Source organism: Callionymus lyra, chromosome 14, assembly GCF_982586985.1.
Source record: "Callionymus lyra chromosome 14, fCalLyr1.hap1.1, whole genome shotgun sequence".
NCBI lineage: Eukaryota > Metazoa > Chordata > Actinopteri > Syngnathiformes > Callionymidae > Callionymus > Callionymus lyra.
This window is the reverse complement of record NC_141831.1, coordinates 2,248,863-2,275,056: the sequence shown is the minus strand read 5'-3', so window position 1 is coordinate 2,275,056 and position 26,194 is coordinate 2,248,863. Positions and strand designations below refer to the sequence as shown.

At 40.3% G+C, this 26,194-nt stretch overlaps 2 protein-coding genes across 7 annotated transcripts in view; one reads left to right on the top strand and one right to left on the bottom strand.

Moving 5' to 3' along the window:
• Positions 1-1,626: 1,626 nt before the first annotated feature.
• LOC148065680 (E3 ubiquitin-protein ligase CBL-like) lies at positions 1,627-21,672 on the top strand. Of its 6 annotated transcripts, none has more exons than XM_087807568.1 (14): positions 1,627-1,765; positions 1,909-2,100; positions 6,697-6,944; positions 7,477-7,623; positions 8,726-8,882; positions 14,185-14,306; positions 14,392-14,529; positions 16,538-16,625; positions 16,694-16,825; positions 16,894-17,097; positions 17,278-17,394; positions 19,947-20,209; positions 20,454-20,950; positions 21,005-21,672. In XM_087807568.1, exons 2-14 carry the CDS (start codon positions 1,957-1,959, stop codon positions 21,322-21,324), a joined length of 2,577 nt encoding a protein of 858 aa, XP_087663694.1. In that variant the 5' UTR covers positions 1,627-1,765; positions 1,909-1,956; the 3' UTR covers positions 21,325-21,672. The 6 variants fall into 6 exon arrangements, with proteins under 6 accessions (XP_087663694.1, XP_087663695.1, XP_087663693.1 ...); XM_087807569.1 differs by having other exon boundaries at positions 19,944-20,209; positions 20,454-20,746; positions 20,813-21,672; XM_087807567.1 differs by having other exon boundaries at positions 19,944-20,209.
• A 4,414-nt stretch (positions 21,673-26,086) lies between these two features.
• The window catches only part of mcama (melanoma cell adhesion molecule a), a 50,699-nt gene continuing 50,591 nt past the window's right edge, over positions 26,087-26,194 (bottom strand). Inside the window, exon 17 of the mRNA XM_087807990.1 lies at positions 26,087-26,194. This exon is cut by the window's right edge and continues 490 nt beyond it. The gene's annotated coding sequence lies outside the window, so the exon portion shown is untranslated.

The following is a 26,194-nucleotide window of genomic DNA, read 5'->3' as shown; positions in this document are numbered from 1 at the left end:
TCAACAAACTACTGCAACGGTCACTTGAAAGTTATTTTATTTATTATAGAATCATTTAAATGATGAAAAAGGTATACAAATGGGAATGTGGGGATTTGATATCATATTTCCGTTTATTGTGGAAAATTTTTTTATCTTGAAACCGTTGGCCGTTCGTGTGAATCACGTGCTAAATATGACTGGCGGAAATTGCCGAGTCTGTACGAACACGTTTATAAACAAAGGCTCTTCACGTGTTTTTACTTTTTTTACAAACATATTTGTATTTTTATAATAGTATTTAAAAATGTTTGTTTTTCATCTTATATTTTATTCTTAACGGAGACAAGTTGGAATAAATGTAATTTAGTTGTGATACTTGAAAAAAATTCAATAATTACTTTCAAAGGAGACATAAGTCAGAACCTGGTACCAAAAAACACCTTTTAGATCTAAATCTAGACCATCTAGACAAACATGGCAGCCATCCCTGGGTTTGGTTAATGTTTGATTGAATAATGTTAGAACAGCTTAAGATACTTTTCTGAGGTTGAGGCTTCTTGAGGTTAAATCAAATCCAACAACACAAAAACAGAAAAATAGCAAAGTTGATCAATTTTAAAGTACTTGGACCGCATTCCTGTTGAATTAACCTTTGAACTCAACAACCTTCTTAGAAGTGGGAAGAAAGTAGACTGACATTCTTGAGCCAGTTCTTGAAAAACAATGTACTTGTCGTGTATGTGTAGATGAAACCAGACTCTTCACCACCAACACATCCGTTTAGAGATGAAAAGTGTTTATTTAAATATTTGTAATGATGACCTACAGCAAGATCTATCAAGACATAACAATTTTACTATTTATGTTAAAGTATGTTGTGAGAATATCTTGGGCTGTTTTTTAATTCTGAGAAATTAACTAGAAGAGTTTGTAGAAATGTGTATGTTTGTGTGATGGAGGTTGTTTATAGGTGTGTTTGTTGACAGATGAAAATGAAAGCTTTGTGTTTGTTTTCCGCTTGTGTTTACACCTGAGGTGGTGTTATTTGTTCGTGAGTCTACGGTGTTTATGTGAAGGTACTTTTGTTTCTTTCATATAAATAAAAATATGAAAAGAACTAAACTATATATATACACAGTATATATATATATATATATGTGTGTGTGTGTGTGTGTGTGTGTGTGTGTATTATTGTTGTGACTGTTAAGTAAACAGTTAAGTACAGGCTTGTACTCTCTGTCTACAATGCGGAACAGTGAGAAATGCAAAAAATCTCGATTCCTTTTTATGTTCTGTAACTGTGTATAAATTGACTAATAAAACTCATATGATATAAGTTGATTGTTAAAATTGTTAAAGTTTTCTATATTTAAGTTCAATAGAAAAACGACTTCAAAACGTTTTCTTTATTGAACAAACTTCAGAGGATACAATAATTAAGACGTAATTGTCCTACATATAGTATGACTTGTGAAAATGTTTTTATTTGAAGCATTTTTAATGAAGCAGCTATTTTGTTGATTGGATAATAAAGAAAGAAAACTACGGAGGGCACTGTGACCTAAAATAAACGTCTAAACGTCTGCTGATGAATCAACTCTTATTGTGAAGGCGCGGCCGGATATCCGTGTTTGCTCGCACTGCCGCTGATTAGTTTGCTAACAACTGTGGCTTATTAAGCTCGACTTTCGAGCGCCGGGATGATCTAACTTGTCTTCTCCCGGTACCGCCGTCAAACCACCCGCCACTAGACGGACAAACGCGGGGAAAATGTCCTGAGCAGGTATTTTCCTCCCAAACTCTCCCCGAGGAAGCTTTTTTAAATGTAGCTTCTTAGCTAGCAGGCTACACGCACGAGCCCTTTTTTTGTTCCTGCTCGGGCTCAATAATCTGTGAGTCTGACGTGTTTGTCTGGACCCGCTGCAGGACCCTGGTCACCCAGCTCAGCCCCGGGCAGAACCCAGCACCAGAACCATGGCCGGAAACCCTCGCCGGGGCGCCGGGCTGATCGGGCTGATGAAGGACGCCTTCCAGCCGCACCAGCCGCCGCTGACGCCGCACCAGCCCGCGGTGGTGGACAAGAAGATGGTGGAGAAGTGCTGGAAGCTCATGGACAAGGTGGGTCCTGAGGGTCCTGACGGGGCGAGCCAGGGACGCGGGGTAACAACGTCCTGACGGGGATTAACTTCCTAACATTCCTGCCGCATTGGACCGAGTCCCGACCTCGATTTGAGAAAAGCTCGCATTTGGTTTTATAACATTTTCAATCCTGCTGGAAAAAAATCAAGTCACAGTAAAAGTGCATTTAGAAAATGACTCTAACATGAGCAGGTTTAACCATTTTGAAGATGGTCAACTCAAGAAGCTTCTTAACCCAGTGTTTAAAAGATGGTCAACTCAAGAAGCTTCTTAACCCAGTGTTTAAAAGATGGTCAACTCAAGAAGCTTCTTAACCCAGTGTTTAAAAGATGGTCAACTAAAGAAACTTCTTAACCCAGTGTTTAAAAGATGGTCAACTAAAGAAACTTCTTAACCCAGTGTTTAAAAGATGGTCAACTCAAGAAGCTTCTTAACCCAGTGTTTAAAAGATGGTCAACTAAAGAAACTTCTTAACCCAGTGTTTAAAAGATGGTCAACTCAAGAAACTTCTTAACCCAGTGTTTAAAAGATGGTCAACTCAAGAAACTTCTTAACCCAGTGTTTAAAAGATGGTCAACTCAAGAAACTTCTTAACCCAGTGTTTAAAAGATGGTCAACTCAAGAAGCTTCTTAACCCAGTGTTTAAAAGATGGTCAACTCAAGAAACTTCTTAACCCAGTGTTTAAAAGATGGTCAACTAAAGAAACTTCTTAACCCAGTGTTTAAAAGATGGCCAACTAAAGAAACTTCTTAACCCAGTGTTTAAAAGATGGTCAACTAAAGAAACTTCTTAACCCAGTGTTTAAAAGATGGTCAACTAAAGAAACTTCTTAACCCAGTGTTTAAAAGATGGCCAACTAAAGAAACTTCTTAACCCAGTGTTTAAAAGATGGCCAACTAAAGAAACTTCTAAACCCAGTGTTTAAAAGATGGTCAACTAAAGAAACCTCTTAACCCAGTGTTTAAAAGATGGTCAACTAAAGAAACTTCTTAACCCAGTGTTTAAAAGATGGCCAACTAAAGAAACTTCTTATCCCAGTGTTTAAAAGATGGTCAACTAAAGAAACTTCTTAACCCAGTGTTTAAAAGATGGCCAACTAAAGAAACTTCTTAACCCAGTGTTTAAAAGATGGCCAACTAAAGAAACTTCTTAACCCAGTGTTTAAAAGATGGTCAACTAAAGAAACCTCTTAACCCAGTGTTTAAAAGATGGTCAACTAAAGAAACTTCTTAACCCAGTGTTTAAAAGATGGCCAACTAAAGAAACTTCTTATCCCAGTGTTTAAAAGATGGCCAACTAAAGAAACTTCTTAACCCAGTGTTTAAAAGATGGTCAACTAAAGAAACTTCTTAACCCAGTGTTTAAAAGATGGTCAACTAAAGGAACTTCTTAACCCAGTGTTTCTCTCGTCCAATACGTTCAAGTCTCGTAAATAGAGATGTGCTCAAGATTCTCCAAACACTGAATAAAAAACCGTTTCCTCTCTGGCTCGTGGACACTCACTGCACAGTTGTGGTTGTGAAACTGCAGAAGTTCCTCCTGAGCCAAGAAAAGACCCTTGACAAGGACTTCTTTAAATTCTAGAAATCTTTCCTCAAACCTGGTGTTGCAAACAAAAGAAACGTGAATGTAAATCATCTTGTTTGCATCTCATTGACTCGTATTTCCTTCCGTTTATTTTGCCACTGGTGACTCTGTCGCTTCATTTTTAACGTGTCATGGTGTTTGTTTGAACAAGTGTCATTGTTTTCAATCGTCTCTTAAACATTATCTCAATATATTAATGAGTTAATTTCTCGTTCAACTTTGTAATTCGTAGCAGCTTGTTTGGTCTTTCTTTTCTAGATGCATTTAGATTATTTTATACGATCATTGACTTGATCCTTCAACGTGGACCAGACGCTGCTGGAAGTTAAGACGAGATTATTGGTTATTAATAGCAAATATTTCCTGCATCAAGTCAGTCTTGAGAAGAGTCGCCTTGTTTTTGATTATTTCCAGTTGTATCTTCCTGAAACTTAAACTCTGTTGTGGTTCTGTTCATATGGGTCTGATCAGTACCAGGTTCTGATGTCTGACTGATCCAGTTTCTACTTTAAACTTGTTCAGCAACTTGTGAGAAACCGACTTTTGAATAATTGATGGATATTTTGTTGCATGATGCGATGAATCTGGGACTAATGTTGACTCTGATCCGAGGTTAATGAGTGTGAAATAATAGGAGCTAATAATGAATAATACTGTGAGCGTGATGCTAGGGGTCGAGGACACAAGAGGTCATTTGTGCAGCAGATCACACGCAATATTCCACCTGTGCAGTTTAAAACCTTTCATAAATGCAGTGTATTGTTGGTCTATGATTGTTGACGGCCATTTTTCTCGCCTCACAAGTCAGTCATGACCTGATGAGCAACAGGAAGTTATAGTTTAGCGCCGAGATGTAAAGAATTGGCAGTGAAGCATGCTGGGAGTTGTGACCAAAGTGCCGTGGACACACTGTTTCTACACAAGCCGAGCAGCTGTGCAGCTCCGTGGTGGACTTCAGCGACTTCACTGCTTCACTGGAACGTACTGAAGCGTTCGGGCTGGAATCCTTCGGGGAAGTCCACGAACAGGAAGTGAAGTTACTGTAGACAGACGAGGGTATTGTGTGAACCTCCTCCTGTCTGTCACTTGACTGTTCATCTTTACAACCCTGTTTATATCACATTATTCCACTGATAATGTCCTTGTTAATGCAGGCTAAAGTATGTTTGTCCGAGGGATGGTTAACTCGGGATGAATGAACCGACGATGGTTCTGGATGTTAACAATCTAACACACCCGTGCAGACCATCATCCCAGGCTTCAGAAATTGGGATTTAATTCGCATTAGTTCGAAGGGACTTTTTCTGGCAATGATAAGAAAAACAATTTTGGTTTTCCAAGAAGTTGGATGTTTGGTTCCGTCACAGACCAGGAACACTGGACCGGTTCTGTTGTGTAATGAAGGTAATTCCTCATTAATTCAGACACGAGTTTATGGATGTAGAATTTTCATAATTATGGTCAAATTTCCCTTTTTATGAAAAGTCTCCCAGTGAAGTAGTTACAAAAGCACAGAATGACTTGCTTTCCTGCGACATCAACACCTTCCTATTGAACTCTAGCTCGTGAGAACTGCTCACACGAAGGCAAAGTGGTTCAGTTGGCCTTTTGTGCACGTCTAAGAATATTTATTTATTTAATTTTTACTTAAAGATGTTAGTCCGTCACTGATCCTGGTCATGTGGTCTGAGTAACGCTTGAAAGTCGTTGATAAAATGTGCTTAATGGACTCCATCCATAGGATCTAGAACAGCGTTCCTGGGCTAGTGTTACTGCAACGTCGTGAATTCCCAGTTTCCCCTTTGCCAATTGCGTCTGTTTAAATATATATAATGGACTGTTGTTGATATTTGTGTCTTGCTGGCATTAAATGTGTGGAAAAAAAGACAAATTTAACTCTAAGAAAATGCTGCTCTGGAATCTTTTCATTTGATGGAACGATCAGTAACTTCAGGCAGGAAGTGAGTTTTCACCGAAGCATTTCAGGAACTGTTTGTTTAAATCTGAACAAATACACAAACTGGTGAATTTCGTGGTCATGAGTCGCCGTGTTCGGTGGTCGTCTCATGAGTCAGCGCCGGGTTAGAAGTGCTCGCGTCTGGAGGAACGTTCCGTGATGGTCGGTCACGCCGCTCCACGCCTCTCATGGTGACGCATCAGAAATAATCTGTCGTCGCTCGCCGTGGTTTATCGTCTGGCATCTCGAAACACACACTTGTCGTTGCTGATGCTGCCAGTCTGCTAATAAACATTGACACGCCCACGTTCAGAGGCTTCCACACAAACATATTGACTTTAAAATGTCGTCTGCAGGAAACGATCCCCGTCTTTGAACTCAAATGAGAGGTTTTCTCATCTTTTGGCCTCACAAGCGTTGACTTTGTATCGTGGCGGGCAGACGACTCAACATTTCCTTTAACAAACGCATCCACATATGGACATGCAGAGACTCACACACACGGACGCACACTTGTATTTGTCATGTAAATCTAAGGAACTGTGGTCACGTGATTACAGACGTAGATCTTTTTTCAATCCAACATGTCATTGAGAAGCAAAATTAAACTCGTGTGAACCTTTTTAACTCTTGTCCGTCTGGATTAAACTTGTTTTTATGTTTCTTTGATCCTCGTTTCTTTATCTGGATTTAATTATTGTTTTCTATTCATCACCTTCATCCATCGCTTTATTTGACTCACTTTGTTTTTCTATTATTCTTTAGTTAATAATGATTTTTTCAGTAGATCTTATATTTGTATTCTTTTGCTTTATCCAATATTTAGTTGTGAGTTTATTTTACAAATTGTGTCTGAAGTCTTGCCACTAAAGTTTTTGATAAATGAACGAATGATCTTTCCCTCGTTCTATTAAAACTTCATGCTTGTGTTTGTAAAACCTTCTCAAGTGACTCGAGTCGTTATAATGAATCAAACTTTTCATGGAGATGAAAGAGAAAAAAAATCCTCATTTCCTCGTTTCTGCTCCAGGTGGTTCGTCTCTGCCAGAACCCCAAGGTGGCGCTGAAGAACAGTCCTCCCTACATCCTGGACCTGCTGCCCGACACCTACCAACACCTGCGCACCATCCTGTCCCGGTACGAGGGTCGCATGGAGATCCTGGGCGAGAACGAGTACTTCCGCGTGGTCATGGAGAACCTGACCAACAAGACCAAACAGACCATGAGCCTTTTCAAAGAAGCCAAGGAGCGCATGTACGAGGAGAACTCTCAGCCCAGGTACGGACCAGGACCAGACCAGGACCAGACCAGGACCATGTATCGCTGCTGAGCTTTATTTATCACCCTGATCATGTTTCTCAAGAGCTGACACGTGATCACTCGTCCATAATCTGCTGCATCACATTCACTTCCTGTTCACAAATTCATCAGTTAGCAAAAGTCTTTCCTTCCTCCTTTCATGTGTCAATCATCTCTGTGGCCGAACAACACAACTTTATTTCTGTAACATGATGCGGGATCTGGATGTTGGTGTAAGAACATGCATCGATATATTCAACACTATATCCATCTTTAAAACTTACAATTGAAACGAATATTCATGTTGATCAATCAAGAAATAAGTTTATATTTGTTTGTCCCAGAAAATCCTGCAAATGCTTCCATCACAGATGCTTCGTCGTCTTTGGTCGATTTATAATTTGATTATTTTACAAGTGTTGGCAAGAATTTATCAATATATAATTTTCCCGCCAGTATCGCAATAAATCCGCCTAATCTAATCGACGCCTGTGCATGTTGTGTGTTTCAGGCGAAACTTGACCAAACTGTCGCTGATCTTCAGCCACATGCTCGCCGAGCTCAAAGCCATATTCCCCAACGGCCTGTTCCAAGGTGACAACTTCAGGATCACCAAAGCCGACGCCGCAGAGTTCTGGAGGAGGTCGTTCGGGGACAAGTGAGTTGAGATGATTGTTCACCTCGTCGTGTTCCTCACTCGCTCGTCGTGTTCCTCACTCGCTCGTCGTGTTCCTCACTCGCTCGTCGTGTTCCTCACTCGCTCGTCGTGTTCCTCACTCGCTCGTCGTGTTCCTCACTCGCTCGTCGTGTTCCTCACTCGCTCGTCGTGTTCCTCACTCGCTCGTCGTGTTCCTCACTCGCTCGTCGTGTTCCTCACTCGCTCGTCGTGTTCCTCACTCGCTCGTCGTGTTCCTCACTCGCTCGTCGTGTTCCTCACTCGCTCGTCGTGTAGTGTTCCTCACTCACTCGCTCGTCGTGTAGTGTTCCTCACTCGCTCGTCGTGTAGTGTTCCTCACTCGCTCGTCGTGTAGTGTTCCTCACTCGCTCGTCATGTCGTGTTCCTCACTCGCTCGTCATGTCGTGTTCCTCACTCGCTCGTCATGTCGTGTTCCTCACTCGCTCGTCATGTCGTGTTCCTCACTCGCTCGTCGTGTAGTGTTCCTCACTCGCTCGTCATGTCGTGTTCCTCACTCGCTCGTCATGTCGTGTTCCTCACTCGCTCGTCATGTCGTGTTCCTCACTCGCTCGTCATGTCGTGTTCCTCACTCGCTCGTCGTGTTCCTCACTCGCTCGTCGTGTTCCTCACTCGCTCGTCGTGTTCCTCACTCGCTCGTCGTGTTCCTCACTCGCTCGTCGTGTCAATTAAAAGTGTCTTATCATAACAAAGTTATCTCAAGACACATTAGAGTTGAAATAAGACTATAGTTGATTAAGGAAAAATGGATCCAGCAATTCAACAAAGGTCAAGAAGCGAAACACTGTACAGTGAGCTATGGCGAGGAAAAACTTCCTTTTAGAAGCAGAAACCTCGAGCGGAACCAGACTCATTGTTGACGGCCTCCTGCTTTGACATGCCTGGAGGAAGGATGGGAGGGTAGACGGATGGATATGGAGAGGAGTGAGAAAAAAGAGGAGAGTGTAGGAGAGTCCATGGAGGTGCTGGAGTCATGTCATGTTCCTCACTCGCTCGTCATGTTCCTCACTCGCTCGTCATGTTCCTCACTCGCTCTACATGTTCCTCACCCGTGGTCTTCGTGCAGGACCATCGTGCCCTGGAGAACCTTCCGTCAAGCGCTCCACGAGTTTCATCCCATAAGCTCCGGCCTGGAGGCCATGGCGCTCAAGTCCACCATCGACCTCACCTGCAACGACTGCATCTCCGTTTTCGAGTTTGACATCTTCACCCGACTGTTCCAGGTGAGATCTAAGTTAAGTTCAAGTTTGGAAGCCGTTCATCTGTGTGGGTTTTCTCCGGGTACTCCAGAGTCTCAAGAAACACTTCATTTGTTCAATGACATCCACCAGTGACTATTTATGTATGAGTGTTATTTTTAAATCCACTCGCTGAACATGACTTCTCATGTACAACTTCTTAACTCCCTTTTCCTGATCTTCCTCCGTTTCCTGTCACCAATCTCTCCTCCTTCTTCCTCCTTCAGCTCTAACCTCGTTACGAGGCCCGACTTATCCAGAACCGAACGAACAAACCTCAGAAACGCCTTCGAGTTCCGGGAAAATATGATTAGTTCTGACCTCGTAACGAATGATCCTCCCTGGTTCTTCTAAACCTTCCAGTCATGAGTCCTTGTATGAGGAACCGAGACGCCCTGAAGTTCTTCATCACTTCTTGTTTGCTTCAGAAATAAGTGAGGTTACTGCCGACCAGAGCCTGGTCCAGATCGCAGCTAAATATAGATCGTACTGACCAGAACCGATCGTCGGGAGCGAAACGTACTTGGAGCTTGAGAGTCATTGGATGATTAAGATGAAATGAAAGTTGCAGGAAAGGAAGTCTTTGAATGTTCTATTGAGAAATGAAACCAAATGTTTTTTATTTTGGTTTGATCCACATCTGTTGTCGCTGAAGTCGTATTTAATCTGAGTTAAAATACCTGTATTTAATCTGAGAGTTAAAATACCTGTATTTAACCTGAGAGTTAAGATAACTGTATTTAATCCGAGAGTTAAGATAACTGTATTTAATCCGAGAGTTAAGATAACTGTATTTAATCCGAGAGTTAAGAAAACTGTATTTAACCTGAGAGTTGAGAAAACTGTATTTAACCTGAGAGTTAAAATAACTGTATTTAATCTGAGAGTTAAGATAACTCTATTTAACCTGAGAGTTAAGATAACTCTATTTAACCTGAGAGTTAAAATAACTGTATTTAATCTGAGAGTTAAAATAACTGTATTTAATCTGAGAGTTGAGAAAACGGTATTTAACCTGAGAGTTAAGATAACTATATTTAATCTGAGAGTTAAGATAACTATATTTAATCTGAGAGTTAAGATAACTATATTTAATCTGAGAGTTAAGATAACTATATTTAATCTGAGAGTTGAAAAAACTGTATTTAACCTGAGAGTTAAGATAACTGTATTTAATCTGAGAGTTAAAATAACTGTATTTAATCTGAGAGTTAAAATAACTGTATTTAATCTGAGAGTTGAGAAAACTGTATTTAATCTGAGAGTTGAGAACTGTATTTAACCTGAGAGTTAAAATAACTATATTTAATCTGAGAGTTGAGATAACTATATTTAATCTGAGAGTTAAAATAACTGTATTTAACCTGAGGGTTAAGATAACTGTATTTAATCTGAGAGTTAAAATAACTATTTAATATGAGAGTTGAGAAAACTGTATTTAACCTGAGAGTTAAGATAACTGTATTTAATCTGAGAGTTGAGAAAACTGTATTTAACCTGAGAGTTAAGATAACTATATTTAATCTGAGAGTTGAGATAACTATATTTAACCTGAGTTAAAATAACTGTATTTAATCTGAGAGTTAAAATAACTGTATTTAATCTGAGAGTTGAGAAAACTGTATTTAATCTGAGAGTTGAGAAAACTGTATTTAATCTGAGAGTTGAGAAAACTGTATTTAATCTGAGAGTTAAGATAACTGTATTTAACCTGAGAGTTAAAATAACTGTATTTAATCTGAGAGTTAAGATAACTGTATTTAACCTGAGAGTTAAGATAACTGTATTTAACCTGAGAGTTAAGATAACTCTATTTAACCTGAGAGTTAAAATAACTGTATTTAATCTGAGAGTTAAAATAACTGTATTTAATCTGAGAGTTGAGAAAACGGTATTTAACCTGAGAGTTAAGATAACTATATTTAATCTGAGAGTTAAAATAACTATATTTAATCTGAGAGTTAAGATAACTATATTTAATCTGAGAGTTAAGATAACTATATTTAATCTGAGAGTTAAGATAACTATATTTAATCTGAGAGTTGAAAAAACTGTATTTAACCTGAGAGTTAAGATAACTGTATTTAATCTGAGAGTTAAAATAACTGTATTTAATCTGAGAGTTAAAATAACTGTATTTAATCTGAGAGTTGAGAAAACTGTATTTAACCTGAGAGTTGAGAAAACTGTATTTAACCTGAGAGTTAAAATAACTATATTTAATCTGAGAGTTGAGATAACTATATTTAATCTGAGAGTTAAAATAACTGTATTTAACCTGAGGGTTAAGATAACTGTATTTAACCTGAGAGTTGAGAAAACTGTATTTAACCTGAGAGTTAAGATAACTATATTTAATCTGAGAGTTGAGATAACTATATTTAATCTGAGAGTTAAAATAACTGTATTTAACCTGAGGGTTAAAATAACTGTATTTAATCTGAGAGTTAAGATAACTGTATTTAATCTGAGAGTTAAGATAACTGTATTTAATCTGAGAGTTAAGATAACTGTATTTAATCTGAGAGTTAAAATAACTGTATTTAATCTGAGAGTTGAGAAAACTGTATTTAACCTGAGAGTTAAGATAACTGTATTTAATCTGAGAGTTAAGATAACTATATTTAATCTGAGAGTTAAGATAACTATATTTAATCTGAGAGTTAAGATAACTATATTTAATCTGAGAGTTGAGAAAACTGTATTTAACCTGAGAGTTAAGATAACTGTATTTAATCTGAGAGTTAAAATAACTGTATTTAATCTGAGAGTTGAGAAAACTGTATTTAACCTGAGAGTTAAGATAACTATATTTAATCTGAGAGTTGAGATAACTATATTTAACCTGAGAGTTAAAATAACTGTATTTAATCTGAGAGTTAAAATAACTGTATTTAATCTGAGAGTTGAGAAAACTGTATTTAATCTGAGAGTTGAGAAAACTGTATTTAATCTGAGAGTTGAGAAAACTGTATTTAATCTGAGAGTTAAGAGAACTGTATTTAACCTGAGAGTTAAAATAACTGTATTTAATCTGAGAGTTAAGATAACTGTATTTAACCTGAGAGTTAAGATAACTCTATTTAACCTGAGAGTTAAGATAACTCTATTTAACCTGAGAGTTAAAATAACTGTATTTAATCTGAGAGTTAAAATAACTGTATTTGATCTGAGAGTTGAGAAAACGGTATTTAACCTGAGAGTTAAGATAACTATATTTAATCTGAGAGTTAAGATAACTATATTTAATCTGAGAGTTAAGATAACTATATTTAATCTGAGAGTTAAGATAACTATATTTAATCTGAGAGTTGAAAAAACTGTATTTAACCTGAGAGTTAAGATAACTGTATTTAATCTGAGAGTTAAAATAACTGTATTTAATCTGAGAGTTAAAATAACTGTATTTAATCTGAGAGTTGAGAAAACTGTATTTAATCTGAGAGTTGAGAAAACTGTATTTAACCTGAGAGTTAAAATAACTATATTTAATCTGAGAGTTGAGATAACTATATTTAATCTGAGAGTTAAAATAACTGTATTTAACCTGAGGGTTAAGATAACTGTATTTAACCTGAGAGTTGAGAAAACTGTATTTAACCTGAGAGTTAAAATAACTATATTTAATCTGAGAGTTGAGATAACTATATTTAATCTGAGAGTTAAAATAACTGTATTTAACCTGAGGGTTAAAATAACTGTATTTAATCTGAGAGTTAAGATAACTGTATTTAAAATGAGAGTTAAGATAACTGTATTTAATCTGAGAGTCAAGATAACTGTATTTAATCTGAGAGTCAAGATAACTGTATTTAATCTGAGAGTCAAGTTAACTGTATTTAATCTGAGAGTTGAGAAAACTGTATTTAACCTGAGAGTTAAGATAACTATATTTAATCTGAGAGTTAAGATAACTATATTTAATCTGAGAGTTCAGAAAACTGTATTTAACCTGAGAGTTAAGATAACTGTATTTAATCTGAGAGTTAAAATAACTGTATTTAATCTGAGAGTTGAGAAAACTGTATTTAATATGAGAGTTGAGAAAACTGTATTTAACCTGAGAGTTAAGATAACTGTATTTAATCTGAGAGTTGAGAAAACTATTTAACCTGAGAGTTAAGATAACTATATTTAACCTGAGAGTTAAGATAACTATATTTAATCTGAGAGTTGAGATAACTATATTTAACCTGAGAGTTAAAATAACTGTATTTAATCTGAGAGTTAAGATAACTGTATTTAATCTGAGAGTTAAGATAACTGTATTTAATCTGAGAGTCAAGATAACTGTATTTAATCTGAGAGTTAAGATAACTGTATTTAATCTGAGAGTTAAGATAACTGTATTTAATCTGACAGTTGAGATAACTATATTTAATCTGAGAGTTAAGATAACTGTATTTAAAATGAGAGTTAAGATAACTGTATTTAATCTGAGAGTCAAGATAACTGTATTTAATCTGAGAGTCAAGATAACTGTATTTAATCTGAGAGTCAAGTTAACTGTATTTAATCTGAGAGTTGAGATAACTGTATTTAATCTGACAGTTAAGATAACTGTATTTAAAATGAGAGTTAAGATAACTGTATTTAAAATGAGAGTTAAGATAACTGTATTTAATCAGAGTTAAGATAACTGTATTTAATCTGAGAGTTAAGATAACTGTATTTAATCTGAGAGTTAAGAAAACTGCTGACGTGACGCTCGTATTGGTGCAGAAAGGTCTAGTTTGGTGTTGATTAAATGTTTGACAGACGTCTCGGCGGCAGAAGAGATCCTCTTGATCACTCTTGTGACACCGAGTCACGTGGATCTGTCGGGAAGTTAAACCTGTCAATCATAATCCAGGAACTTTGATCCGCTCGTGACTCTGCAGCCAAACATTCAGTGTTTGCTGCTTGATGTGACGTCAAAACTCCTGCTTCAATCGAGTGTCGACTGTTTTAACGTGAACATCGACACGAGGCGTCTTCCCTCAACAACCTTCTCTGTGACGCTGACCTGGACTTCTCCCATGATGCTTTGCCGCCCAGCCAGATAATCAAGGCCGTCGTCATATTTGAGCTAGAGACGGTCAGAGTATAAATATGTTTTTGTAGTGGAAGTTTTTTCAGTAAGGGAATGGAGAGGTGCATCATGGGAGTTAAATAAAAAAAAACGATGCGTAACAGAACAAGGACGAGCGGCTTTGATGTCCTTGACTTCAGCTCAAGTACCTCGAAACAAGACCATGAAGGCGCGATGTGTTCAGGGACCTCTGTAAACGCGTTTGTGTCGTCGTAGCCGTGGTCGTCGCTCCTGAGGAACTGGAACAGTTTGGCGGTCACTCATCCCGGGTACATGGCATTCCTGACCTACGACGAGGTCAAAGCTCGCCTGCACCGCTTCATCCACAAGCCCGGCAGGTGAGACCTCGTCTGTTGACACACCTGAGCATCGTTTGAATCTCCATGTTTTCATCCTCGTGTGCTTCACTCCTGTGACTCGCAGCTACATCTTCAGGCTGAGCTGCACTCGACTGGGCCAGTGGGCCATCGGCTACGTGACGGCCGACGGGAACATCCTGCAGACCATCCCCCATAACAAGCCCCTCTTCCAAGCTCTCATTGATGGATACAGAGAGGGATTGTGAGTCGCACTGCTGCGCCGTGTCAATGCTGCACATTATACACTTCAGGCTACATTATGAGTTCCCAGAATCGACTCTGGCTCGGAATCTTTCTCGGTAACGCAGTATTTTCCTGTGGAGGTTTGGAGTTGAAGACGTGAGAAGGTTGCTGCTCACTATCCTGACGATCAGAGGCTTCATGTTGAGGAAGCTGCAGATAAAGAGTTGAAAACGACAGATAAGTCTGCAGTGAAACCAGTCGTGAGCCACAGGAAGTGTAGAAACGAAGCATCAGCTGCAAGATCTGATCAGTCGTGTGTGAATGATCTGTTTGTTTGGAAACATCTGTAGCTTTGATGGGAGAAAGAAATATAAGTTTAATTTTATAATGAGTGTGTAGGAGCAAAGTGAGGCGTTTGTTGATACAAGAAGACGCTATTTATAGTTATAGTGTAGTAACAAGTATATATGTGTAGTATTGTCCAGTACCTGACTCTGGTGTTGTGATAGTGTAGTAACAAGTATATATGTGTAGTATTGTCCAGTACTTGACTCTGGTGTTGTGATAGTGTAGTAACAAGTATATATGTGTAGTATTGTCCAGTACTTGACTCTGGTGTTGTGATAGTGTAGTAACAAGTATATATGTGTAGTATTGTCCAGTACTTGACTCTGGTGTTGTGATAGTGTAGTAACAAGTATATATGTGTAGTATTGTCCAGTACTTGACTCTGGTGTTGTGATAGTGTAGTAACAAGTATATATGTGTAGTATTGTCCAGTACTTGACTCTGGTGTTGTGATAGTGTAGTAACAAGTATATATGTGTAGTATTGTCCAGTACTTGACTCTGGTGTTGTGATAGTGTAGTAACAAGTATATATGTGTAGTATTGTCCAGTACTTGACTCTGGTGTTGTGATAGTGTAGTAACAAGTATATATGTGTAGTATTGTCCAGTACTTGACTCTGGTGTTGTGATAGTGTAGTAACAAGTATATATGTGTAGTATTGTCCAGTACTTGACTCTGGTGTTGTGATAGTGTAGTAACAAGGATATATGTGTAGTATTGTCCAGTACTTGACTCTGGTGTTGTGATAGTGTAGTAACAAGTATATATGTGTAGTATTGTCCAGTACTTGACTCTGGTGTTGCAGAATTTACAGAAATATTACCAATACTTCTACATTGAAACTACAAAGATGATAAAGTTTCAAACCAAAATATGTCCAAACATCAGCTTTAAAAGCTGCTGGAGTCACTGTATCCTCTCGTCCTCAGTCATCATTCTTCCTTTAGCTGTGGAGGACGTAACGACTGCTGCCATCTAGAGGCCGGGAGTTTAATTGAAACACTAACATGAACAATTCTGTGAATATTTTCATGTTATTGTAAATAGAAGAATCAAATTATTTTATTTTATACAAACTGTAATATAAACCATTAAAGAAATATAATGTATAAAAATAAGATAAAATAAGATTTTGAAAAAAAGTTAAATTATCAATAAAGTTATATTTAAGTTTAACTATATCTACTTATAAAAGGCAGATGAATGTGTTTTAGTGGATTTTGTTGTTTCTGTTTGAAATAGTTACTAAAGTTAAACCAGAAGAAAAGTGTTTCATTCACATTTATCATGTTGATAAAGTTTTCATTCAAACACTTTTGTTCACAAACATGTTGATAAAGTTTTCATTCAAACACTTTTGTTCACAAACATGTTGATAAAGTTTTCATTCAAACACTTTGGTTAATAAAGTTTTCATTCAAACACTTTTATTCACAAACATGTTAATAAAGTTTCATTCAAACACTTTTGTTCACAAACATGTTGATAAAGTTTTCATTAAAACACTTTTGTTCACAAACATGTTAATAAAGTTTTCATTAAAACACTTTTGTTCACAAACATGTTAATAAAGTTTTCATTCAAACACTTTTGTTCACAAACATGTTAATAAAGTTTTCATTCAAACACTTTTGTTCACAAACATGTTAATAAAGTTTCATTCAAACTCTTCTTCAGTTACTTGTTTCCAGACGGTCGAGCTCAGAATCCGGACCTGACTGGACTCTGTGAACCGTCGCCGCAGGATCACATCAAAGTGACTCAGGTTCGTGTTGAGCGTCGCTGCTGCCTGGGCCGGTGTTGACCTCTGACCTCTCGACCTCTGGCCTGCAGGAGCAGTACGAGCTGTACTGTGAGATGGGCTCCACCTTCCAGCTCTGCAAGATCTGCGCCGAGAACGACAAGGACGTGAAGATCGAACCCTGCAGACACTTGATGTGCACTTCCTGTTTGACCGCCTGGCAGGTGAGTCTGACCCCCGACCTCCGACCGGACCGGCGACCCCACCGCCTAAACCTTCCTCCGTGCTCCAGGAGTCCGAGGGTCAAGGCTGCCCGTTCTGTCGCTGCGAGATCAAGGGCACGGAGCCCATCGTGGTGGACCCCTTCCACCCCAAAGCCAGCGGAGCTTCCTTCGCAGGCTTCCAGGCGTCCAGAGCTGAAGCTTCGTGTCTCGACGACGAGGACGACGAGCGTCTGGAGGACCAGAGTCTGGTCATGAGCCGCCTGTGCAGCAAGGTGAGCCCGTGACCCTCGTGACCCTCGTGACCCTCGTCACAGAAGGGGTCAAGACCTTGAGTGGAGAGTGTGTGAAGACCTTTAAACGTGTGTGTGTGTGTGTGTGCGTCACAAACGAGTGTGTGTGCGTCACGAACGAGTGTCAAACCTCTGATCAACACCTGGAACATCTGCTCGCAGGTGGAACGACCGGCGTCTCCGGTCTCTCAGCTGCCCCCAGTCCCCCCTCGACTGGACCTCCTGCAGCAGAGACCCTCCACCTCTCACACTCACCTGGGACCAGGAGCCACAGCCAAGGTGGGTCTGTGTGTGTGTTTGCAGGAGACACACAAACAAGTCGTGACTCCGGCAAACATTTTCAAAATGGCCGACGTTGTGATACTTGAAAGAATGAATGACGACAACTATGTAGTGCACAACCACACTTGTACACAACGACCCACACAGTTGAACAACACAACCACACTTGTACACAACGACCCACACAGTTGAACAACACAACCACACTTGTACACAACGACCCACACAGTTGAACAACACAACCACACTTGTACACAACGACCCACACAGTTGAACAACACAACCACACTTGTACACAACGACCCACACAGTTGAACAACACAACCACACTTGTACACAACGACCCACACAGTTGAACAACACAACCACACTTGTACACAACGACCCACACAGTTGAACAACACAACTACACTTGTACACAACGACCCACACAGTTGAACAACACAACCACACTTGTACACAACGACCCACACAGTTGAACAACACAACCACACTTGTACACAACGACCCACACAGTTGAACAACACAACTACACTTATACACTACGACCCACACAGTTGAACAACACAACTACACTTGTACACAACGACCCACACAGTTGAACAACACAACCACACTTGTACACAACGACCCACACAGTTGAACAACATAACTACACTTATACACTACGACCCACACAGTTGAACAACACAACCACACTTGTACACAACGACCCACACAGTTGAACAACACAACTACACTTGTACACAACGACCCACACAGTTGAACAACACAACTACAAGAGTGAACCGATCTTCAAATACTACATTAATTTATGTTTTTGATAAATGTATACTTAACAATACTTTTATCTGTTGACTGAAGCATTTCATTTGACTAATGTAGTTTATTAATGTCAACCATGAATAATACGATGACAGTATTTGTAGTTTTTAACGTCAACGATGACAATATTTGTAGTTTTTAACGATGACGGTATTTGTAGTTTTTAACGTCGACGATGACGGTATTTGTAGTTTTTAACGTCGACAATGACAGTATTTGTAGTTTTTAACGTCGACGATGACAGTATTTGTAGTTTTTAACGTCGACGATGACGGTATTTGTAGTTTTTAACGTCGACGATGATGGTATTTGTAGTTTTTAACGTCAACGATGACAATATTTGTAGTTTTTAACGATGACGGTATTTTTAGTTTTTAACGTCGACGATGATGGTATTTGTAGTTTTTAACGATGACGGTATTTGTACTTTTTAACGTCAACGATGACAATATTTGTAGTTTTTAACGATGACGGTATTTGTAGTTTTTAACGTCGACGATGACGGTATTTGTAGTTTTTAACGTCGACAATGACAGTATTTGTAGTTTTTAACGTCGACGATGACAGTATTTGTAGTTTTTAACGTCGACGATGACGGTATTTGTAGTTTTTAACGTCGACGATGATGGTATTTGTAGTTTTTAACGTCAACGATGACAATATTTGTAGTTTTTAACGATGACGGTATTTTTAGTTTTTAACGTCGACGATGATGGTATTTGTAGTTTTTAACGTCGACGATGATGGTATTTGTAGTTTTTAACGATGACGGTATTTGTAGTTTTTAACGTCAACGATGACAATATTTGTAGTTTTTAACGATGACGGTATTTGTAGTTTTTAACGTCGACGATGACGGTATTTGTAGTTTTTAACGTCGACAATGACGGTATTTGTAGTTTTTAACGTCGACGATGACAGTATTTGTAGTTTTTAACGTCGACGATGACGGTATTTGTAGTTTTTAACGTCGACGATGATGGTATTTGTAGTTTTTAACGTCAACGATGACAATATTTGTAGTTTTTAACGATGACGGTATTTTTAGTTTTTAACGTCGACGATGATGGTATTTGTAGTTTTTAACGTCGACGATGACGGTATTTGTAGTTTTTAACGATGACGGTATTTTTAGTTTTTAACGTCGACGATGACAGTATTTGTAGTTTTTAACGTCGACGATGACGGTATTTTTAGTTTTTAACGTCAACGATGACGGTATTTGTAGTTTTTAACGTCGACGATGACGGTATTTGTAGTTTTTAACGTCGACGATGACGGTATTTGTAGTTTTTAACGTCGACGATGACGGTATTTGTAGTTTTTTAACGCCGACGATGAAGGTATTTGTAGTTTTTAACGTCGACGATGACAGTATTTGTAGTTTTTAACGTCGACGATGACAGTATTTGTAGTTTTTAACGTCGACGATGACGGTATTTGTAGTTTTTAACGTCGACGATGACGGTATTTGTAGTTTTTAACGTCGACGATGACGGTATTTGTAGTTTTTAACGTCGACGATGACAGTATTTTTAGTTTTTAACGTCGACGATGACGGTATTTGTAGTTTTTAACGTCGACGATGACGGTACTTGTAGTTTTTAACGTCGACGATGACAGTATTTGTAGTTTTTAACGTCAACAAAGAAGTATTTGTAGTATTTCTGAGCCACAGTCAGTACTCTGATCTGATCTAGACGTCACTGATGTTTGTCCAGCAGATGGCGGCGACGCACCGAGACAAGCCCCTCCCTCTGCCCCCCGCCCTGAGAGAGCTGCCCCCCCCGCCCCCTCCAGAGCGCCCCCCTCTGGTGGGCCAGGACTCCAGACTCCAGAGGCGGCCCCTCCCCTGCACCCCCGACCAGCCGGCCTGGACCAGCAACTACATGGTGCCGCGACCCGCCGCCCTCGCGACCCTGCAGACCAACGGAGACGCAACCAAACCTCAGGCCGCGACCAACGCCGTCTACTGCCTCGCCGCAAGGTATTGTGGGTCGCGATGATGTCACTGTGATGTCACACCGTTGAGAGTTTAACTTGTTTTATTATCCTTTTAGCTTTTAGTGTTTTTAATCATTGAAAAGTTGATTTATTGAAATACTATGAATTACTTGTTAGAAGTATAAAATACTTTGTATATTGAATATTTGAAAACCTGAATATTTTCAAATTGAAGTAATATATAATAGAAACATTCACTGCAGTTTGATGGTCTGGTTCTGGTCCAGGTCTCTGCCGGCGTCGGTGGCGTCGAGCCGAGAGAAGCTGTCGAGCGACTGCGAGGAGAACGAGTACATGAGTCCCACCTCGCTGCCGGTCTCGGGGGCGCCCTGGGTCATCCCGGGCTCGCTGGTGCCGCCGGTCCCGGGTCCGGCGCCTCACCCGGAGGACGCCAGGTCGCTTCCGGCCGCCGGCGTCCAGGCGGCGCTCCGGGACGGCGCCGACGGAGACTCGGACGACCCTCAGGTCTACGAGTCCATGTGCAACATCCAGTCCGAGTCGGGCCAGAACCCCGAGCCAGGTGAGGCGGTCCCGCCGCGCGGCCCCGCGACCACCGGGGGGCGTCACACCGGCTCCTGTGTTCCAGACGCGGCGCCGCCGGACGAAACCGGTTCCGAAGACATCTACGAGTACAACTGTCCGCGACCCGTCGCCCCGCCGGCGCCGGCCCGCAGAACCGCCTCCGACAGCTTCGGCGCGCTGAGCCTGGACGCACCTGTGGAGGGTGAGTGTCCCCGCGGGCCCGGCAGAACCTCGGTCCAACACCCGGTGTCCGCAGGTGCGTTCGGCGCCGGAGTCGACCCGGAGCATCCACCCAAGCCCCTCCCGCGACGAGCCAACTCGGACCGACGAGCCCGACCTCAGAACCGGGACCACCCGGCGCCGCTGCCCGACCTCCCGGGTCCGTCGACCTCCCCCCCTCCCTCCTCCTCCGGGGTCGCGACCCTGAACGGCGAGATCGAGGGTCTGATGTCTCAAGGTTACTCTCAGCAGGACATTCAAAAAGCTCTGATGATCGCGCAGAACAACCTGGAGACGGCGAAGAACATCCTGAGAGAGTTTGTGTCGATACCTTCACCTGCACACATGATCACATGAGTACACACATGATCACATGAGTACACACAAGTACACACATGATCACATGAGTACACACAAGTACACACATAGATACACACATGATCACATGAGTACACACAAGTACACACATGATCACATGAGTACACACATAGATACACACATGGATACACACATGATCACATGAGTACACACAAGTACACACATGGATACACACATGATCACATGAGTACACACATGATCACGTGAGTACACACAAGTACACACATGATCACATGAGTACACACAAGTACACACATAGATACACACATGATCACATGAGTACACACAAGTACACACATAGATACACACATGATACACACATGATCACACGAGTACACACATGATCACATGAGTACACACAAGTACACACATAGATACACACATGATCACATGAGTACACACAAGTACACACATAGATACACACATGATACACACATGATCACATGAGTACACACAAGTACACACATAGATACACACATGATCACATGAGTACACACAAGTACACACATAGATACACACATGATCACATGAGTACACACAAGTACACACATAGATACACACATGATCACATGAGTACACACAAGTACACACATAGATACACACATGATCACATGAGTACACACAAGTACACACATAGATACACACATGATCACATGAGTACACACAAGTACACACATAGATACACACATGATCACATGAGTACACACAAGTACACACATAGATACACACATGATCACATGAGTACACACAAGTACACACATAGATACACACATGATCACATGAGTACACACATAGATACACACATGATCACATGAGTACACACAAGTACACACATAGATACACACATGATCACATGAGTACACACAAGTACATACATAGATACACACATGATCACATGAGTACACACATAGATACACACATGATCACATGAGTACACACAAGTACACACATGATCACATGAGTACACACAAGTACACACATAGATACTCATATGATCACATGAGTACACACAAGTACACACATGATCACATGAGTACACACAAGTACACACATAGATACACACATGATCACATGAGTACACACAAGTACACACATAGATACTCATATGATCACATGAGTACACACAAGTACACACATAGATACTCACATGAGTACACACATAGATACACACATGATCACATGAGTACACACAAGTACACACATAGATACACACATGATCACATGAGTACACACAAGTACACACATATACACACATGATCACATGAGTACACACAAGTACAAACATAGATACACACATGATCACATGAGTACACACAAGTACACACATAGATACACACATGATCACATGAGTACACACAAGTACACGCATAGATACACACATGATCACATGAGTACACACATGATCACATGAATACACACATAGATACTCATATGATCACATGAGTACACACAAGTACACACATAGATACACACATGATACACACATGATCACATGAGTACACACAAGTACACACATAGATACTCATATGATCACATGAGTACACACAAGTACACACATAGATACTCACATGAGTACACACAAGTACACACATATACACACATGATCACATGAGTACACACAAGTACAAACATAGATACACACATGATCACATGAGTACACACAAGTACACACATAGATACACACATGATCACATGAGTACACACAAGTACACGCATAGATACACACATGATCACATGAGTACACACAAGTACACACATGATCACATGAGTACACACAAGTACACACATAGATACACACATGATCACATGAGTACACACGAGTACACACAAGTACACACATGATCACATGAGTACACACAAGTACACACATAGATACTCACATGATCACATGAGTACACACATAGATACTCACATGAGTACACACAAGTACACACATGATCACATGAGTACACACAAGTACACACATAGATACACACATGATCACATGAGTTCACACATGATCACATGAGTACACACAAGTACACACATAGATACACACATGATCACATGAGTACACACAAGTACACACATAGATACACACATGATCACATGAGTACACACAAGTACACACATGATCACATGAGTACACACAAGTACACACATAGATACACACGTACACACATAGATACACACATGATCACATGAGTACACACAAGTACACACATAGATACACACATGTACACACATGATCACATGAGTACACACAAGTAAACACATGATCACATGAGTACACACAAGTACACACATAGATACACACAAGTAAACACATGATCACATGAGTACACACATAGATACACACATGTACACACATGATCACATGAGTACACACAAGTACACACATGATCACATGAGTACACACATAGATACACACATAGATACACACATGTACACACATGATCACATGAGTACACACAAGTACACACATGATCACATGAGTACACACATAGATACACACATGTACACACATGATCACATGAGTACAAACATAGATACACACATGTACACACATGATCACATGAGTACACACATAGATACACACATATGATCACACAAGTACACACATGATCACATGAGTACACACATATGATCACATGAGTACACACATATGATCACATAGATACACACATGTATACATAGATACACACACATGTACACACATGATCACATAGATACACACATGTACACACATGATCACATGAGTACACACATAGATACACACATATGATCACACAAGTACACACATGATCACATGAGTACACACATATGATCACATGAGTACACACATATGATCACATAGATACACACATGTATACATAGATACACACACATGTACACACATGATCACATAGATACACACATGTACCTTCACCTGCACACATGATCATGTAGATGTACACACATGTACACATGATCAAATAGATATACACATGTACACACGCACGCACACACACACACACATACCTTCACCCACACACATGATCACATTGACACACACACACACACATGTACACTCACACACACAACTCTCTCAAACACACACTTGTCTCCACCTTGTGCCACTAAAACCTAAACATTTGTTCAGATGCTGCGTTCAGGTCACGTAGGAAAATCCTCCCTTTCCTGGTCTTTAGAACCATTTCAGTCTTTTGTGTTTCATGAGTCGTGTGTTGTGTTGTGTTGTTGTTACACAACACTATTCTTGACTCATGATCACATCAATGATTTTATTTCAATTTTATCTACGTTTGACTGGCAGCTGTCGTTGCCATGGTAACTCCACGTCACTCAACATTTTAAATTGATTTTCTACCTCATTCGTTGAAAAAAGTGATGAGTCATGATCTGTCGGTTAAAGACGCAGTGAACTCAACAGCGCCCTCCGGTGGCCGTGAACGCAGCATCATTGCAGCGGGAAAAGTGACGCGTTGTGTGGCGGTCACGTGACGAGAACGTAACGACACCTTGAATGTGTCGTTCTCTAGCAGTATTGACGTGACGTCACACCCCCCCCCCTCATGACGTGTATCTGTGTCTGAACGCTTGTGTAGAACTTTAGTTTCTTACTGCCATGAACATAACACGTGTTGTCATCATTATTTCATGTTTGTGTTGCCAGCAGCACCGGAGACACGTCGGACTCACAACTCTTCAGGCCGACTCACACAGACTCACAACTCTTCACGCGGACTCACAGAGACACACAACTCTTCAGGCGGACTCACACAGACACACAACTCTTCAGGCGGACTCACACAGACACACAACTCTTCAGGCGGACTCACACAGACACACAACTCTTCAGGCGGACTCACACAGACACACAACTCTTCACGCGGACTCACACAGACACACAACTCTTCACGCGGACTCACAGAGACACACAACTCTTCAGGCGGACTCACACAGACACACAACTCTTCAGGCGGACTCACACAGACACACAACTCTTCACGCGGACTCACACAGACACACAACTCTTCAGGCGGAGTCACACAGACACACAACAATTCATGTGGACTCACACAGACACACAACTCTTCACACACTCTGTGATACACACTTGAGCAGTACTGCTACACAATGATACGGACGCACACATTCACGACAAGACCACAAACAAAAGACGACAACAACAACACAAGTGACACAACGATGACTGGAAAAAAAACGCTGGTGAAGTAACACAAATGTAGTCAAACACAAAGTCAGATGCACAACAACCCTGACGTCAACAACACAACAACGACGTCACATACATACGTCATCACATTGCGTGCCTTGAGTTGTCAAGAAAGGCGACTGCAGTTCCACATGTCGCCACACGGAGGCAGTAAAACTCTTTGACAAATTCTTCATCAAATATGTTTAAATACAAGTTCGTGGTGCGTTCAAGGTCCTCGAGTCTCCGGTGCTGACGCGACTAGCCTTGTTAACGACTCGCCTACTAAAGCTGTTTGTGTAAATATGATTTATTTATTGTTTAATATCCTCTTGCGTTGCCATGTTTCATGCCTAAGCCATTAAGATTTTTAATTAAACAGTATTTTCTTTAACATCCGTGTGAGACTCTGAGTAGAACGTTCCTCTGTGTTCCCATCATGCATCTGTGATCGATCCCAGATGTTGACGTGAAACCGGAGCCGGGTCACGTGACGCGATGAGGATCAGCTCCTCCCAGGTTCAAGGACGACATGAAAGAAACTCACTTTGAATCGTTTTTATTTTCTTTTTTTTTCCAAAAACATGTTTATAAAAACAAGCATCAAACAAACCGAGAAGAACATCAGGAGGTTAAAGGTCAAATCTAAAA

Bases quoted from the DNA above. Each gene is read 5' to 3' on its own strand.
- LOC148065680 (XM_087807564.1), top strand. From the start codon at position 1,957: ATGGCCGGAAACCCTCGCCGGGGCGCCGGGCTGATCGGGCTGATGAAG. The intron at 14,530-16,537 runs GTGAGTCGCACT...ACTCTTCTTCAG, and splicing joins GATGGATACAGAGAGGGATT to TTACTTGTTTCCAGACGGTC. The intron at 17,098-17,277 runs GTGAGCCCGTGA...ATCTGCTCGCAG, and splicing joins TGAGCCGCCTGTGCAGCAAG to GTGGAACGACCGGCGTCTCC.